At 42.6% G+C, this 19313-nt stretch overlaps 2 protein-coding genes across 3 annotated transcripts in view; one reads left to right on the top strand and one right to left on the bottom strand.

Annotated features, from left to right (window-relative positions):
• LOC126561268 (la-related protein Larp4B) overlaps nt 1-11911 on the bottom strand; it is a 42224-nt gene extending 30313 nt beyond the window's left edge. The window contains exons 1-2 of the mRNA XM_050217237.1: nt 11190-11911; nt 8472-9279 (exon numbers count right to left, since the gene is read on the bottom strand). Coding sequence (XP_050073194.1) covers nt 8472-9279; nt 11190-11909 — 1528 coding nt within the window. The 5' untranslated portion in view covers nt 11910-11911. The remainder of the gene's footprint in view (nt 1-8471; nt 9280-11189) is intronic.
• Nucleotides 1-19313, top strand: part of LOC126562266 (uncharacterized) — a 472552-nt gene that overhangs the window by 241093 nt on the left and 212146 nt on the right. The gene's annotated exons all lie outside the window — the stretch shown is intronic.

Raw genomic sequence — 19313 nt, forward strand, 5'->3', positions numbered from 1 at the left:
CTTTCCGACCGTCGGGGGTCGACTCAGCAACGCAGGAAAACGATGTGTGGATCAATTCCGATTGGCCTTTCACTCCACGTGCCCCACGTTTAGGACGCACCCCCACCCATTCTCCGGGGCAAATGGTAACGTCGCAAACGTCGAATGCGAACCGGAAACAAATAATTGAACAACACACCACGGCGATTGAGCAGTGCCGTTCTGTGATACACGCACACTTACGCACTGTTACGATATCAGCAGCTTACTCGTGTGTATGTGTTTTTGTGCGTGTGAGAAGGGGGAAAAGAGAAAGCGCTAGGCGCTCACTCACACTTTATCGCTATGGGTAACCCTTAGGCCCGCACACACCAGGAACAAAAAGCCGGCAAAACACACACACACACAGCGTTGGAGGCAATATTTTCGCGGAGACGTCTATTGCTGCGCTTCTTTACCTTGGCTTACTACGACCTGTATTGGCTTGGCTTACTGTATATCTATCGAAGGAAAAGTGTTTTGTTCGTTTTGCGCACACTTGGATTTTCGAATTTGACTTACAATTTAAAGACACACGCACACTTAAGCTTAACCGTTTTGCGAACCGGACGGGTGGATTTCATGCAACGAGAACGATAATACACACATCTAAACGAACGCGCCCACAAGCGCACTCTGTCCGTCTCCGTCTATTTTCGAACTACTCATGTGATATGCGGCACACTTACACGATCAAATGAAGGTAGCAAATTTTGTACAATTACTTCTCACTTCATTTGGGTGACCGGAGAAGAAAAATGTGCTTTAAGAGTTGACCGACGAACAAGAGATTACTACTAATACTACTCTACTGCAATAATATTACGATACTCTCTCGCTCTCCTTCTCTTTTTCTCTTATTCTATTAGCATGCGTGCCTGTGTCTACGGTGATATGACTGCATGTTAGTTCTCTCACGCACTTGCTAGAAGGGATAGTGAGACATAAACGTCAAAAAAACCATCTCCAGCTTCTCACCCCGCTGTGGTGCCATTTTTTGACAACCTGCTGCTTTCACTATCACTAACCCTTGATAACGAGCTTGTGTTACGATAGCTTCACTACTGTCACACAAAACACTCACAGAATGTATCCTAAAAACCGTGTGTCTTGTGCCTACCATTTCCTGGGTCTAATTTGCCCTATTTTGGTGTCCGAAAACTCTATTCTTCCATGCATATATATGGGGGAACCACCACGATCTATCTCTTCCATTCTTCCATCCATTGGTTAATTCATCCAAATTGCTGCGAATGATAATTCACGCTAGTGAATGAATGCTCTGTCGTGCGGTCCGTGTCAAGCGCAAGAAAGCAAGGGGTCATCATTAATCAACCAACACTATGTTTTCTCCTCAATAGAGTAGAGTGGCCAGTCGTTCCTACCTCGGCCACAGTCTGCTCTTGCAAGAGAAAAAATCATTTTATGTAACACAACTCTTGGGGAAAATTTGGCATTTGGCTCTTTCAAAAGCAAAACTCACAACACTTTTTCAGCGAGCACCCACGTTCGACCACCGATTCCAGTTCTCACTGGTACAAAAACCCAACATACCATTTATCGATGGTTGCTTCGACGGAACAACACGACGACGAATTATTTGCAACGCATCACACACCACACACACTGGCTTTCTGTCCACCTCAAAAAAAAAAACCCGAGATGCACCTATACTAAAACCAAAAACCCATTACTTCTTCTACTTTCCTGTTAGCGATGTGTCAAAAAAGAACTCGTTAAAATTGAACTGCTGGCCGTTGGTATCGATGTGTGCGGTGGCGCACACGATGCGATTTACACTCGCATACATACTTGGCAACACGCGCAAACTTCTTCGCCCCTATACAAACACACATACCTTCAACAAACGCTCCACACAAGCAGTTAAAAAAACAACGGTATGTCTAGCGACTCCGAGGGGGGTTTGTTGGAGGAGCAGTAGTAAAAAAATAACCGGAAAACGGAGGACACAACCAAAATGACAGAAGCCTGCAAGTCAATATGGCCGAAAGGCGAACGAACAAGCAAGGGGTCGGATAATGATTGAACAAAATTAACAGCAAGAAAAAGAGTGGCAGCCACACACACACACACACTCGGTGCAGAGCGAGAGAGAGATAGAGAGAATGAGCAAGAAGACACATAATACATTCAGCGTACTATCTGAGTTTTGTTTTGCTCTCTCTCACTCTCTTATAAACACACACACACATACGTCTTCTTTATACTGCACACACCGTGACATTTAGCCCAGGGATGGCAGGGAAAACAAAAACAATACAAATAAAACCACCCAGTCTGCAATCAGTCAAAAACACACACTAGCGCTGTCCCCATCGCCCATTGCCATAAAATGATGATGAAGATAGTTTTTGGTGCTGAGTGTAGTGATTGAATCGAGATTGATGCCACTAGAAAATGGCAAAAAATGGTCCCCTTTGCTTAGTAATTCCAAGTGGAACTACTAGCCAAAGTTATAAAAGCCGGGTTAAAGTATTTCCTCCAAATTTGTTCCTGCATTGGACAGATGAACCAAAAATAGAAGAAAGTGTTCTACTGCAGATCACTCTTTATTTGAGGTTCGCACGACACATTACACTACATTGTCGATTTACTTTAGTGCTCCTGCCCACCTATCTGACGCTTAGATGTGAAACTCTGTTTTGTTCCAGCAGCTGATGGAAAACAGTTCGCTATCTAGCACGACTGTTGTGTCCTGCAACAAGAGGAGCATCCTTCAGTTCTCAGCTCTCTTTTTAATAGCGAACAGAAAACTGATCTTGTAACAAAAATTCACAAACATTTATTTAACACATAAACCGTGGCACATAAATTTCGTTCCTAGCTCATAGTTCTTTTTGGATGGCATTTGGTTCGAATGTTTTTGGTTGTGTCGTTCAGTTCGTTTACGTTTTCGTTTCTTTTCTCGGTTGTTCACAAAAGAGCACCTTTGCCATAACTGCTTAAGCATTTTATGCTAGGCACTCAGGCCGATTCGTATCCAAAGCCAAGATTAAAGATAAAGGCTTTTAGCGCCATCTTACGGCAAGTTATATTTACAAAATAATCGGTTCTGTTCCATGGACATCCTGACGGTGGCAAAGACCAGCAGGATACGATGGCTGGGACATTTTATGAGGATGCCGGACTCATGTCCCGCCAAGAAGATATTCGTCAGCGATCCCCAGTTCGGCACGAGGCGTCGGGGAGCACAGCGAGTTCGTTGGCTGGATCAGGTGAAAGGGTGACCGGTCGGAGATCGGGTGCCGATATCCTACAAGCTGCAGCCAGGGATCGAGTTTCCTGGAGATCTATTGTTTGACTGGACCATGTCACGACGATGTGTTCTTCAAAAGAGCAGGCTTACATGATAATGATGTTGTTCCATGGACAGTCCTCTAATGAAGTTCTACTAACCGACCGAGATCGGTAGCTAAACAAACAATGAACCGACCGTTTCTTAGAACTTACTCCAATCCCTTGAACCGAACTAATTCCGATTCCAGAACCAATACCATGATCCAATCAAGAATCTACTATCCGGAATCGATTCTGGAAATTTTGGAGCGTTTCGCAATTGATTACGCCTAAGGCCGGGGCCACACACGACCGAAACAAACAGAAACGAAACATCAAATTTGACAGTAAATAACGCTTTTCTCTGGTTGAGGTTAAAAAAATGGTTTTTTTTTCATTTTTTTTAATATTATTAACCGTATTTCTGTACTTTATGGTGAAATAATTTTTGTGTAATGTCTAATTCTTTCGGTCAAACCCACCAGAACAGCGAAATAGTCAAAGAAGCGTTACGAAGCGTTACACTTTGACGTTTTGTTTCGGTGGTGTGTGGCCGGGGCCTAAAAGGGCATTATGTCCATCACTAAAGCATGACCCAGTAACGTAAACAGTAATCCTTCTGCCCCGTAGTAGACACTTTTATAGTAGAAGTCAAACTTACACAAGCCATGCTTAATCACAATTTAAAGCTTTTTGGCCAGATGAAAGACATTCTTTAAAATAGATTATTTCTATTATTGCTCTTGAGTCTTGGGCCCTATCTGTATACAGAATACAGTCTTGGGTTTCGCCGATACAGAATTTCTAATCGATTAATATTCTAACTGGGAAAAGGATTGATTGACATAACTGAATTTCTAGTGTAACTGTAGCTGGTTTATCCCTAGACCACTGACATAAGGAATCGATGAACAGTGTCCCATCGGATACATCGTCCTGTACAGACCTACTGTTTGAGCATGATCATATAAAAAGAACGATTGCATCATCCCTACACAAGCATAAGTACATGCTTGACAAAACAGAACAATCATATTATCCGCTGATGCATAGTGAAGGAATAAAGGTACACAAAAAAGAACACTTGCCAATAGAAATAGCAACAAGCGAACCCACAAATTTTGACCATTTACGCCCCTTCACTCTCTTTGTACTACACCTAAACTAATCCAACAATATGCCTGACGTGACACGGATTGCTTATGGAAATTTCACAATTTGGTTAAAATGTTTGTAAAGAAATATTATTAGATAACATTTTTCTACTTTTCCCCCCCGGGCCGATGTGACCGATGAACTTCCCCTCACACACCCAAAATTAAACACGCATACGACCCCGATGGTACACTAGTCGTCCGAAGGTGGGATTGTCTGCATCATGCTGCTGGCGTTCTCAACCACTACAACACTATCCCACAGAAGGCTAATATACAGTGGAAGGATCGCTCATATAACAACATGGGGGGAATGTTTTCGTGTCGTGTGTGTGCGTGTATGTTTAATTCTTTTTTACCGGCTTTTTTAAACGATATCGCCACCCCATCGCGACACACCAAGGTTAAGAGTAACGTTTTAACTTATTCTGAACTTTGCTACTATAAGAACATGTGCCCATCGAAATTGTCTTCGTTAGATGCACATTTACATTTTAGAAAAAAATTCTGTCTCTTCTTTAGTGGTTTAACGACCTGCTAAAGGTCATGCCGGCCATCGAATCGCCTCCCAGACTTATCGATACCAAGCGATTGGATAAATAATCGGTCCTCATAACGAATGAACGGATCACTGCTCGTTACTACTGTATGAAGAAACCGACACCTCTATCAAAATATGTAAATAAAAAAATACGAAACAAAAACTGTTTTTAGATGGTTTTAAATGTATAAAAAGTAAAACAAGCCCTTCTTTAAGGATATCAAAAACCGATCAACGTAAAGCAATCGGCTTTCAAGAATCGTTCCGATAGCGTGTGTGTGCACACAGTTTCTCCTCGTGCCACATATACACACGCGGTGGTAGGTGAAGGGTTGGAGGACCATCACTCACACAATAGTAGACCAGCAACGTGACACACTGGCCCACCACACCACCTCATCGGACTACAGTGCACACTGCTTCATTCCGACGTGGAAAACACGGGTTGTGTGGTTGAGGAAATCAGGTTGAGAACAGTATATACGGTGCGCTTTTGCAAACCAGAATTTTCTCTCTCTCTCTCACTCTCCATCGTTCGTTCAACTCACACAACCACAGCTACAGCTGTTGATGGCGAGGCGAGTGTGAGAACAGTGCTAAAGTAAGCACACACGCACACACCTGCACAATTGCATGCATGCGAATTAGCTGACCATATATGAAAGTAAAATGTAGTAAAAAGCTCTCTATTAATACTATTTTAAATGGAGTTTGTGTAGAATGAGAAAACACACACTGACGCTTATTCACTCGGAGTTAGCAGCAGCGAATTGTGCACATAAATTGCCGCCCCACAGTTATTATGCGAACCCAGCACATGAAATCCTATTACGGGCATCTATTTTTTCTCCCTTTCTAACAAACGCACACAAACATGCACCTCGTCTAGTGAAAAATCCTACATTCCCTTTTTGGTGTATCGAAAATTGGGTGAAAATTTCTAATTCATTTCGTCTCGCACTGAGTGAGAATGAGTATGTATGTGTGTGTGTTGCTGCTATGGGAGAAGCATTTTCTGTCCACCTTCTTTTTTATGATCGCACACGAGGTGTGTGTGTGCAAGATAAATTTAGACGAAACGACAAAATTCTTCATTCTTTTCCAATATCTACTGAAGTAATCAATACAAGCTTTTGCTTTCTTTTTTTTTTGATTTTTTGATAACTTTGTTGCGGGTTGAGAGATGAACGATCTTTCTTTTCTGTCTGCTTTGTCTTGTGCAAACTGTATCTCTCTGTGTGTACTACGATGGCTCGATAATGCACACTAGATTCACTACTATCCAACACCATTACACTTTTCGCCGCCGAACCACCACCCCGAACACGCTTGCTCTCTTCTTTTCGCACCCACAATGGCACACATCGAGACAGATTTCTCTTTTTCCCTCCTTCCAACGGTAGGCCCAACACTTGTGCATATCACCACCATATCCACCACCAGATACCATCATCATCACCGTCACATCCTGTTTCAAATATAGTTCCAGCTGAACTTTTCACAACCTGCTCACGAGACAACGCACTTCCGCACGGGTTTTGTATTTGTGTGTGTTTGTAAAAAATAACGTAAATCGCACCAAAAATTCAACACTGCATAATCGGGTTGCTGCTGCCACGACAAAAGCTCCCATCCATGGTCGCCAAAACCGCCACGAAGAAAGAGCAAACTCACTCGCGCACCGTCCGTGTGAGGAGTGAGAACTGTACCATTCGTAGCAATCTCACACACCGTCTCGATGTGGTTCAGCCACAGAAGCACACGCACACATCCGTAAAACTATCATGCACCGTTGCTACACTGTGGTGTGTCTCTACCCCGAGCGAGCGATATATGGGACCGGATTTCGTTTTCCGCACGAAACAATTCTCGAGCGCCACACACTGAGATGATAATTGTTTCAAGCACGATTTTAACATGTTACTAATTTGTCTCCATTTTGGTTCAAGGAAAAACTTAAAAACCTAGCTTGCTTAAGATTGATTCCCATTTTTTTTTTGACATGACGCAGTAAGCCATGTGGAAAATTTTCACCGAGCGAACTTCGCAATTTTTCTCTTACTGCACTAATAATCGAAATAAAACAAACTGAAATGGGTTTATTTTCCCCCCCATTCGCTTTGGTTTTCTGAGTTGAAAGCAACCGTATTTCCTCCACCGGATATCAGCAAGATTCGTATTTGCCAGCAACCACTACCATCATCACGCACACAGTTACGTACACGCGCGCACTCACCACTGTGTACTGTCTGTCTCGCTCTCATCGGCTGCCTAGCTCTGCCTAGATTGTGTGGTACAAGACGGTGTGACTTTGGTTCTGGTTATGGCTACCCGTTGCAATTGCAGCTCAATCGTGGCAAAGGCAGTGCAATTGCTTTCCCCCCATTCACCCTTACCCCCTTCTACCAACACTATACACCCTTTTCCACACTTGTTTCGCGAAGTACGTGTAATGCGCGTACGGCCACCATTACAACCGATCAAACGTTGATGCACACAATCGCTATTTCTAACTGTACTAACCGATTATTGTCTTTTCAGCGTACTGAAATTCGATGGAGAAACTTCCAAAACACACTCGTCGCGCACGGCACCGTCCGAGCAAAGTACCCAATTAACGATAAGGCTGTGAACGAACTGACAGTTGCCTTTTGTTCGGCCCATTTTCCCAAGCAGCATTTCGTGCGAGACGCTTGACGTTTTGCTTGTCAGTGGACCCAATAAGCATTTGATTTGCTGCAAGAGTGGAAAAAGTGTGCCTTCTAAGCAGCTTCTAAGTAAGGGCTTAAGGTTTTTTTTGTAGTCGTATGGCCATTTTCGGTTTGAAGTTTGAAAGTAAACAGACGAAGCAGGTAGGCTTTCTTTATACAAGCATTCTACTACCAGGACATTTCCAAGTTTTAGTTGCAGTACTGGTAATTATGCCTCGTATCGGCTGTCGAGCGGAAGACCGTACTACATCCATTAAATATGTTTAAAAACTGTGATGAGAACCAGAAATGGCATGCCATTATACGGCCATCATCCATATGGCAATGACTATGTATTCCAATATGTGTATAAATAAGTCTTGTAAGCCATTCTTTGCCTTGCATGACCTGATATTATTGCATTAAGGGAACCAAAAGGGCCAAATGGTAAAACTATTGCAATTGATTTTTGGTAACGATGATCAGCCGAAAAAAATGTAGAATTAAATGAATTGGCATCATTAATTAAGGTTTTGCTTACTATACGCTCTTGATTTGTGCAAAACACAGGTTTTTGTGAAATTAGAACAATTGAGTTGACCCTTTTTGAAAGTGAATTCGGTTTCTAACCTGCATTAATATTAAAATTGTTTGAAAATAATAAATTGAAACATTAGTTTGCTAATATCCACTAACGTCATCGAAAACCTTTTTTCCAAATACTCTACCTCTTACTTATATTATTCAATAAAACAATACAACCTCACTTACCATCAGTACGTCCAAGAATTGGAGCGATGGATCCGCTACCGCCCGCCAGTTGCCCTATCCGTTGTCCTTTGGTCTTTGCCGAGGCGTTGTTGCCATGAGCACTCTCACCTCCAGACGGGTGGTGTTGCTGATTCGCGATTGCATTGGCACAAGATATAACACATTCACTATGAATACAACTAATACTGCCGTAATCACTGCTGGTCTTTGCCACGTTTGCATCTAAATCCACACACGTGCCGATCGTTTCTATGGTACTAAGCATTTCAGTACCAGCACTTAATGCACCCGTAGATCGAGTATCACTCCCTGAAACAGCCTGAAGATCACTCAAAGTACGAATGATTGCTCCGGATCTTCGAGTAGTATTCGTGGCGTCCTTATCCTGTTTTCTGCCCACACTCACATCCTGAACGGGGTTGCTATTCGTTTTGCCAAAATTACGATTCCCCGTTTCAGCTACCACCATGCATGATGATGATGCTGCTTCATCATCGCCACCGAGGGTGTAATGATGATGCTGGTTACCGGTGGCACCAATATTGCTACCGCAGCTGGTATGGTCAGGTGTTACAGTTGTCAGCTCCAATCCAGCACCAGGCACCGTACTTATTAACGGAATGGAAGTAGCTTTATTGTAGCTAGTAATCAACTCATCTACGCTGGTGATCGTTTGAACGGTCGCTCCACCAGTGGCCACCGGTGTGGCTGATACGTTGGAAGCGGTCAGTACTGTAGGTTGAGCAACGAGCGGTGCTGCGACAGGTGTTACCTCATACGTAATGCAGCTGACTGGTGTTGGAGTGAGCTGGAAAAGGGAATAAATTTTGTACACGATGTTACTAATTTTACAAAGCTTTTAAAACATGTGGCATTAGGCTAAAGTTAAGAATACTTTTAAAAATGATAATTTGACATGATTAAATCATTTTTCAACATAATGTTCGAAGATGACACATTGTATAGAGAGCATTAAGCAATAATATTGTTTCTAAGCATGCATTTTGAGTTTATATCTATTGCTCAGATACGTACAGTATGAATTGCAAATATGTCTACTGCTCAGACCGATGGTTAGCGCAACACAGAGGGACTTGCCCACTGTATTACGAATGTTCGATTTTTTTACGAGTTCTGATCGTCTATACCCGAGACAAAGCTTTCGAAGAATGTACACTATCAGCTCAAGATAAGAGTAGTAGCGCCCTGTTATTAAAGCTAGCATTCGCGAGCGGAGAGAAGGACGTTTTTATTAAAATTTTAACCATATCCTTAGCTACATGAACTACGCTTTGCATACATTTAGGCGTATTTCTCATATTGACTAACTAATTTCACCAATGCTTCTTGAGCCTTTTACTCTTTTTTAGGTACAAAGGTTTAATCGAGCCTTTAGGGCAGAGAAACGTTTTTCAAATCCCATTCTTATGCTCGAGCATATTAAAAAAATCTTTAAAATCATTCTATCGATCGATTTCAGAAATGATTGAATACATACTGACGATAGGAACTTTAAGGTTCAGTAAACCATCACTTATCGAACCAAAAATGTGATTTACAATTACTTTTCCTCGTGCTTCAAAGTACAAGTCAGTTGATCAAACACAGATCGACACACAGCAAAAAAAACCACTTGCCGACCCAGATTTCGAAGAACAAAGAATCTCTGGGCAGTGCGTACCTGTTGATGGGAAATCGATTTTCCCGAGGGAAAGGGCACAGATGCAACAAGTGAGCGTGCACAAGTTACGAAATACCCTGCAGCTGCCTCTGGCTTCTATTGCACTGGTTAGAGGTTGTTGTAAGGAATAGACTTATGCATTAAACGTTCAGTATGATTCGTGATTCAGTTTACTTGTTCGTAAACTGATTGCCGGAATGGTGAAAAGATCCCTGACCGGCCGCCATATGGTAGCGCTTCGTTAGCCTCGTGCTGTTAAATTTCTGATTGAAGTTTTCTTTTTTCTATTAACATTCTACTTGAGTTTTTCTTAATGCATGAGCGTTTATGTAAAATTTTAAAACGCTTCGCAATACGGCAAAATTATGCATTGTGCACTCATTCACGATACTAAAAATGACTTTAAAACGTTTATATTGCCATTGTGTATCAAATAACATTTGTCTCTCCCCTTATAGGTTTGTTTATAGGGCTGTTGAATATAGCAAACGCAAACGGAAGCCGTACAAAATTGAACAACAAAACAATCCTGTCTGTTGTTTTTCGTGCTTAAATTCAAAAAATCCAATTAATCAATCGCGATTCGGAAAATTGGATGGCTATTCCCAAAGGCGTTTGAAAAACCACGTTTCACCGCTAGACGATTTAGTTGTAGACTACCACCATATGGTAGCAATAGGGATGCTTTTAAATTCATAGAAAATGTTTTTTAACTTTAAAATCCACTCCCTTATACAAATATCGCAGGCTGAGTTGTCTAGTGAGCAAAGTAAAGGACAAAAAACCTCTCATAGAGGTGACCACGCGAGCTTAAAAAAATGCAAATTTCATCACGAAACTGTAAAAACTTTAAGTACTGTTACATATTGCCCATATTTTTTTCCAATACCGATTGTCGTTGAAAGGGTAGCATTTTAAAACTACATTGCATACCTTTGGGCGCTTTCAGACAGAGACGATAGCGCACCCCATCAACGACAATCGAAGTAGGCCCATCAACTCAGTTTCCGCAACGCACGTGTGTTGCCGCCACTTACCTTTTGAATGATGTAACACCGTGGATTGTAGGACGTGCAGAGATATGTCCCGTTAGCGTCGAGGCAGAGGGGCAGAGGATCAACGATGGGCGGTGCCGCCGCCGCCGCCGCCGTCGATACAGTCTGAAGGATCTGCACCGGCACGGGCTGATGGTGGTGATGGTGGGTTTGATGCGTTCCAAGCGCAACCGCCTGCTGATGCTGCTGTTCTTGCTGTGGATGATGCTGAAGCTGTTGATGCGTGGTGTAATGTGTCGATAGACGCGTTTGTCCCTGCACCGTACCGACGGATCCTTGCTGTAGTAACTGTTGCTGCTGCTGCTGCTGCTGTTGCTGATGATGATGGTGGTGATGATGGTGATGGTAATGGTGGGTGTTGGTGAGTTGCTGGTGAAGCTGCTGGTGGTGTTGGCGTGAACGTGATTGAAGTACGGCCACGTTGGCCGTTTGCAGCTGTAAGTGTGGCTGCTGCTGCTGTTGCGCCGCCTGTTGTTGATGGTGCAGATGATGGTGGTGATGATGTCCGATGGACGCCACCGGGTTGGCGCCACCGACCGCACTAGCCAGGGTCGTTATGGTGGACGTGAGGGTGAACGTGCCGCTACTGGAGCTGCCACTGTAGGTGTTGGCGCTGTTACTGATACTACCACCACTACTACTACCAATGCTGGTGCCGCTGTTGCTCACGGACGAGACGAGTCGATACTTTCGCAATGGCATTATCCGACCAGAAAAATTGGAGATAACGTGGGGGGAGGGAGGGGAAAATTATCTTAAAGAATGGGTAAGGAAGGGTAAGGAATCAGTAACAAGCTTTCAGCCCTAACGCGGTATACTACAGTAGAGCAGGGTTTACGCTCTGTGCAAGGGTCCTATTTGTACGCTGTGGTGAGCCAGCGCCGTACACTTCGGCTTCCATCGCTCGAATGGAACCGTCCACTGTCGAAAACTGTAGCCATATGGAACGATCACGAACGGTGGTATGTTTCTGCGTATCTCCTATTGACGCATTTTATATGCAGTTCCTCGGCACTCTTATTTCACTTGCTTCTCACAAAACACATGGCACTCGTTTCAATGTTTTCTGTTGAAGTATTTTTCTCGAATTTCACTTATCTTTCGATCACGTTTTATTAACAGCAGGCCCGGGATGCTTTCCGTACGATCTGTACCCGTGGTCAAGACGAACAACATGTGTTAATGTGGGAATATCTAAAGCTCTGTAAATCTCCAATTCAATCACTCATCACGCAATCGGCTGCTTTTTTTCATTTCTTCTCCTTTTGGGATTTCTAAAACATGCCACATTTGCAATGCTGATGCTACGGCGCTACATAGGTTTCCAAAAGAAAAAAAAAACATCCTCAAACCGACAGCAGGTTATTTAGAAATTCACAAAACATGTATGCAACGGATTGCCTACTTTGCGGGGCAATTTTATAGCTTTCTTTGATGCGTGTTTTTTTTTCAAGATATTTATTTTTCTGTTTTGTTTTTTACACATTATTCATCTCCATATGATAGCCTTCTTCGTTATCGATTCGCACAACTTTTCGGAGCGGAACGGTACGATTACTTCAAAGGATAGATTGCAGAGACAGAGCGGGGCAGTACGGCTACAAATTCGCGAACGATGGTGGTCGCGGAGAAACCCAAACAACAAGTTACATTCCGCACGCATTGTGTATGTGTGAGTGGGTACAGTCTTGAATCCAGCCAGCACCGATGATAATCATAGTTGGCGACGCACAAAATTGCAATCAAACACTTACACATGACAGTTGAGATATACAAGAGAACGAGAGAGAGTGTGTGAGAGATTGCGAGAGGACTATTGAAGCAAAAGAAAAGTTCAAAGAATATATTATAAACCCACCACCGTGGTGAGTGTGTGTTTTTTTTTTTTTGTTGTGCAAAATGATTTGCGAAAAATTCACTCATCTGGCTGACGCACTTCACAGCATAAGTAGATACATAAAGTATTAAAGAAGAGAAAAATAGAACGTTTTTTAAAATAAAACAAACCCTCGCACACACGCACACTCACACTCATTTCACAGTGCGAGGGAGTGCGAGAGCAGATTGAGCACTCATTGCACCGCTCTCACGTGTCCTTTTTTGTGCGCCGCCTACACGTTCCGTATGTTTTCTTTTCTTTTCATCTCACTAGGTCAGTCGGTGTAATTTCGGTTAAATTGTGAGGAAAAGCTCCACAAATCATAACACGAAATAACACACTCACATCACGGTCGGTGAGTATAAAATGGTATTCAGGTTCATACTGAGATCCATTAGGGTTCAACGCAACTTCCGTATGTTTCGCTGCCCTTCGATACTTCAGGAAAGGGGTTGGGAGGGAGACGGTGAAGGATACACCGGGGGCGACATCTCACTCTCTCGTTCGCACCGTTTCGCTCTTCGAAGCTCCCCATTCAACCCTTCCCGATAAACTATAGACGAGGTCAAAATGCAAAAGAATCGCTCCAAACAAAGGATCACACCGACGCTACTTGTGCACACACACACACTCACCGATAGACACACACTAAAAAACAAAAAGTGACAACAAATTTGAGCAGCTTTTCACCAACAGTTTACCATGCACCTCTCTTTCCGACCGACCGGCAACAAAAGTACGCTCACTGCGCGCGGTGGGTAGCAGCAACGCCTGTCCGTGCTGTTGATGCACCCCCACCAACACCACAACCCCACAGCTGCTTTGATGTAGCAGAGAGTGTGTCTGTGTTGGTGCGTGTACCTTCAGGTGCAATTTTTGCCTACCATACGGTACGACAAAAATGCACACTTTCGGTGACCCTGAGCGAAAATGCATCGAACACACACAGCCTTGACGCACTGGGGGCACTTTGGAAACTGAAGCAAATAGAATAAAAATAAAACAAAAAAAAAACAACACCAACGAGCGAAACACTTTGAAAATGTATCTCTCTTTTCCTTAAAGAACAACAACAAAATACCTCTTTAACCGGGAATGGAAATGCACAAACCGTACTAGATTTTCGTTTGCCAAGGACACCGATCGCGCACTGTATGTGTGTGTGTGTGTGTATTCCCCCCTTTTTTGCCGGGGAGTAGAAACACCACCGTCACCATCCAGCCGAAGGAAGGAATTAGTACGCGCGCGTGTTTTCGGTTTGACAAACAAAGTGAATGTGTGCGGCCAGTCGCGGCTACCGTTCGCTGTGTGCGGCTACGTTTTGCGATGTGAGCAAACCGATGCTGGTTACGCATAACGCGCAGATGGGATGAGATGAGAGACGCACTGTGGGCATTTGGTGCACCAACAGTGTCCAAAAGTGGTGATCGAAATGGTAAAAAGTGGTTGTTTTCGTAGAAACAAATGCTACAAATGAAAGGTACTGGGTGGCGAATAACTTTAAACCTTTCAATCTCACTCATAAACCTTCAAGCACCAGGCGCCTCCATGAGGCTATCGTGGAGACGTCTGGTATTTTGTTAGTAAACGAGTTTCTTTTCCGGATGGAGACGCCTGGTGCTTCATGTTTGTGGCTGGTTGAGGGCTAGTGCAGCTTTGGTGAACTTTGAAGCTAAAAAAAGCAACAACAAAATAAAAAATGAATTGAAATCGGTGCAGGGTTACCATATTTTACAGACAAGGTTTTTTTTGTATCTTCTGGAATGATTAATTCCAGCATACATACAGTGAACCTGCCTTTGTTACCGTAAACTTCGGGATGCATGCACACTCTGGAATGCATTCAACCGAGATGCATGAGATGCACTTAAACCTTCAACCTTTTTATTTCGTTGGCAATCTGGTCGTATTACTAATACAAAATATAGTACTGTTTGAAATTCCAATTGGTTGGAGTCTTCAGATGAATCACCTCCGAAATGTCTGATTCGCCATGGATAAAAGCCCTTTATTGGAATATGCCCTTGTTATTTGGAATCCGTCAGGTGTTACCGTTGCAGCTCGACTTGAGAAGGCGCAAATGCGTTTCGCGATCAGGTGACTGCCTTGTCTTGTTACTAATCAATTACTACCCTCCTCGATTCTTTCACAATGATTAGAAAAATAAAACTTTGGATTTACGTCTCCCTGGGCTCAAGCTATTTATTAGATTCTATTGATACGCCTTCTCTTTTTTCTTTTCTCGTAATCTACATAACCCCCCCCCCCCACCCTTTCTCGCGTCTTTCGTCCCGCCACACGCGCTTTAGTTCCGATGAGCTACACCTTGCTTGTTTAACAGCTCTACTGATAGCACCTTTTCCTAACCCTTTCCGTCTGTTTATGTTAAAATTTTTGTTTATTTATTTTATTTATTTACATTTGATTATTACGGTCCAGTGCCGTATTGTCAACACCAAATAAAAATAATTATTATCTGTATAATTATGTATATAATCGCAGATATTCACATCATTCACATTCTTTCCTACATGTCCCTTGGAGCGATTATTGCTTCGCTCCGGAATATGTGGCCTTTTCTACTGAATATTAAGCCAGTTTTTTTGCGGCACCTGCAACTACTTCTGGGTCTCAAGCAACTAACTGATTGTCTTTGCATCCCTCTTTATATACCGAATTTCCCTATAAGCGGACATCAGGAGCCCTTTTCCGTACTCAGCTCATCGTTGGAATATGCCTCAATCATTTGATCCCCCTCTAGCGTGGGAGCCATAGCAATGGTGGGGCGGATTCAGAGGACTTTCACTCATTCATTCAATCTTCCATTCTTCGCTCGCTCGCTCGCTGTTGCTAAGCTACGAAGACGAAGTTTGGTTCGGGGTGCGTCACGTAAATTCGTTGAAATTGACCCCCCAGCCTCATTCTTATCTGATCAGTAATAGCAAGTGGTCTTATTTTATTGGCGGTCACTGTAGATTATAAGCAAGGGCTGATACTATTGGGAACCATCGGGGCTACAACTCGGAGATCGATCAATAAAAATATTACCCATAGTAAAAATGTGCAACATTTGATTTATTTTCGATAGGACGGCCTGGCGGCCATTTTGCTATTTGAAACGTTTTAATCGAATTAAAAAAAACATTGAATTAAACATGTTTGGAGTATTAAAATAAATATTTTTTCTAGTAGTTTCATTATAAACTAATATTGATGTTTTGATAATTGTGATAGTATTGAATATCCATTGATTCTAATATACTTGATGGTTACTGAATTCGCTATATTTAATTAAATTAATTCGGATCCAGTCGTGGGAAGTCCGGCGCGGTTGTCGCCTATATGGTTTGCGCAGCTATAAAACACCATCTTCATTTCATGGAAAACATTCCCAACACTCAAAACCATATTTTTATAATGGTTAGAGGTAATAAAACACACACTATTAACTATATTCCAAATGACAGAAATGAATATGGAGGCGAAATTCTTGCATCATGGAGACTTGTTCCGGTCATCAAAAACTAGGATTATTACCACTATTGCCTTTTGCTCCCTGAACACAACAATATTGACTAGGAGAAAGATTTCTGGCAGAAAATCTGACTGTAGGAAAATGTGGGTGTAGGTGAATTCCTCGCAAATCTGCAATGATGGCTTCGCTTTTTTTTTCAACGCGAACCCCCGGTTGACCTGCGATTGGTTCTTGGAGTTGGAGTGAAACACTATGTTCAAGCATCGATAGCAAAAATTCCATAGTCTGAACTTTTGTTAGTCTTCGCTAGCTGGATTTCGCCAACTGGATTATGGATCCTATGGAACACAGCTAATGCAAAGGTAATTGACCGACTTCCTAACTCAAAATCATTGCAAATTGTTGAAAGCATCATTCCCAAACCCCAAAATTCATGGCCCCTCGAGTCTTTACCGCGAAAGAGATCCTCCAATCAGTGGAGGATGGATGGGGTGGAAGATAAGAGGTTCAGATAGATGGAATATGGGTCCGAAAACGGTATCGGAACACAGCGAGGGAGGAGGCATAGTCAAATAGATTGGCAAATTCATTTAAGAGACGGACGCATTTGCCAAACTGCGTGCGACGTCAGGTTCAAAAGAGTGCAAAAAGCACTCTTTTGAAAAACCTCTTTTGAACGGAGAGTTTACTATATGAGAAAGAGGAGGGCGACAACACTATTATTGCAAACTCCAGTATCGGTCTAACTAGACCGCAATACCCTAAGAGCCCTAAGGCATATAGGTTCCGAAAATTCGGAGCCATTGCGGCGGAAGAGACCTAGAAAACCATAGGCCTTGCTTATTACTTTGTCAAGATGCAAAGCAAAGCAAAGCCTTTCATCCAGCCACACTCCTAGGTCTTTGACAAATGATACTTTCGCGAGAGGGACATGGTTACATGTATAAGCGAAACAAATAGGATGTTTACACGCGGGAGAAAGAAATTACAACATTACATTCAGGCAGGGATAACGAGAAACCATTATCTGAACACCAATAAAATAGGCTGTCAAGAAGACGTTGGAGGAGCAAACAATCAAAGGAGGAAGAAATGGGAAGGAACAGCATGAGATGAATAAAACAATCCGCAGGTAGCGTGGAACAGATATCATTGACGAAAAGGATAAACAGTAAAGGACTTAAGACGCTTCCTTGGGGCACGCAGGAAGGACAAAATAAAGGTGGTGAAGCCGTGGCTCCAAGCTTGACAAACCTTTCCTTAAACCTTGAAAGATCTTCTTCTTTTTCTTGGCTTAACGGCCTATAAGGTCATGTCGGCCATCGAAATGGGTTTCTAGACTACCGATACCACGTAGTTGGTTAGTCAGCCCTCACTAGGGGGGGACGGTCCGGATGGGATTTGAACTCCGGTCCTGTCATTTGAAGACCGGCGCCTGCACTGCGCCTGCAACACAAAAGTAAGGACGAACCGTTTTGTGATTTCCAGGTGTGAAACATGCGGTTGCCAACATGACGGCTCCCAGCCGTAACGTCTGATCTTAAGGGAATTATTTAATAAAAACCTATGCAAAATTAGGTTTGCACATCGCTCATGATCACTGGACTACATGTATATCAATACATATTTTAAATCAACCTAAAGGTTTTCGTCTTTACCTACTTTCCTCCCCATATGTCCTTCATATCTTGCGTAGATCGGTATTTGTTAGCCATGTTAGACATATCGTCTTGTTAATCTACAAGCCGTAGTTTAGTGTCCCTTGCTTGGTCATTTTTGCTTCATGGATGTTACAGCTAGCTGCAAACCATAAATTTATATGCCAGAATATGGAATGGCCTAAAGAAGATGATCCCAATCGTTTTCACATCCGATTCTTCGTTGGCCCTCGCTAACTCCTGGTTAAAGTACTGCCTTTGATTTGCCATTTGGTGGTGGCAATTGTCATTCTAGCAAGTCGAAGAATTTTAAAATAACTTTACTCTGGTTTTGTGCTGTAGATGCGCTCATGCGATGGACTATCTTTTCGAAGCCACTCGTTTACTGTTTCCGATTGATTGTGAGCTCACGCGGCACTCATTTTACAACATCTTTCGGGCGACCAATTTGCAGCGGCTGTGTCGCTACGGTCACTTTTTAACTCATAATACAAACGCTAAATGTATGTAGGTGATTGTGCAGAGTCCGGCGAAGGCTTATCAAAAGCCATTGTTTGGGTGGAACAGCGTTTTTACACATCAAAAATCGTTGACAGATCAGACCACTTAATCCGTTTTTATCCATGCTTTGCACTATATCAGAGGTTGCTCCACCCACAACAATACTCAAATCATCACCTAACCATCAGACACCTTTAAAACTCATAAATATGTGTTTTTAAAGTTGACTAAAACGGACAAAAATTATAAATAATTTTTAGTATCGCAATCTATACATTAGGACTAATCTCCTAATCTACCCACCTGTTAACCGTTGATCATCTTTCCATTCCAGTTGCCTTTTCAATGGAATGGAAGCCAAATTTATTAACAAAAAATCATTACAATAAATTAAAGTAACGAAACAAACCACATTGTAACACTCTTTTTCTGATTTTGGCTATGTTATTGTATTTTCTTTATGTGTTCTCGTTTGCTTTACATTATATTATTTCGATCCTAACGTGACAAAAGTGTATAACGCGCGACAAACTCCTGAAGACAGTGTTTTCCTTTTGTTTGAAGATGTGAGTTGGGTTGTGGAGAGGAAGGAG

The sequence above is a fragment of the Anopheles maculipalpis genome, chromosome 3RL (genome assembly GCF_943734695.1).
Source record: "Anopheles maculipalpis chromosome 3RL, idAnoMacuDA_375_x, whole genome shotgun sequence".
Classification (NCBI taxonomy): Eukaryota; Metazoa; Arthropoda; class Insecta; order Diptera; family Culicidae; genus Anopheles; species Anopheles maculipalpis.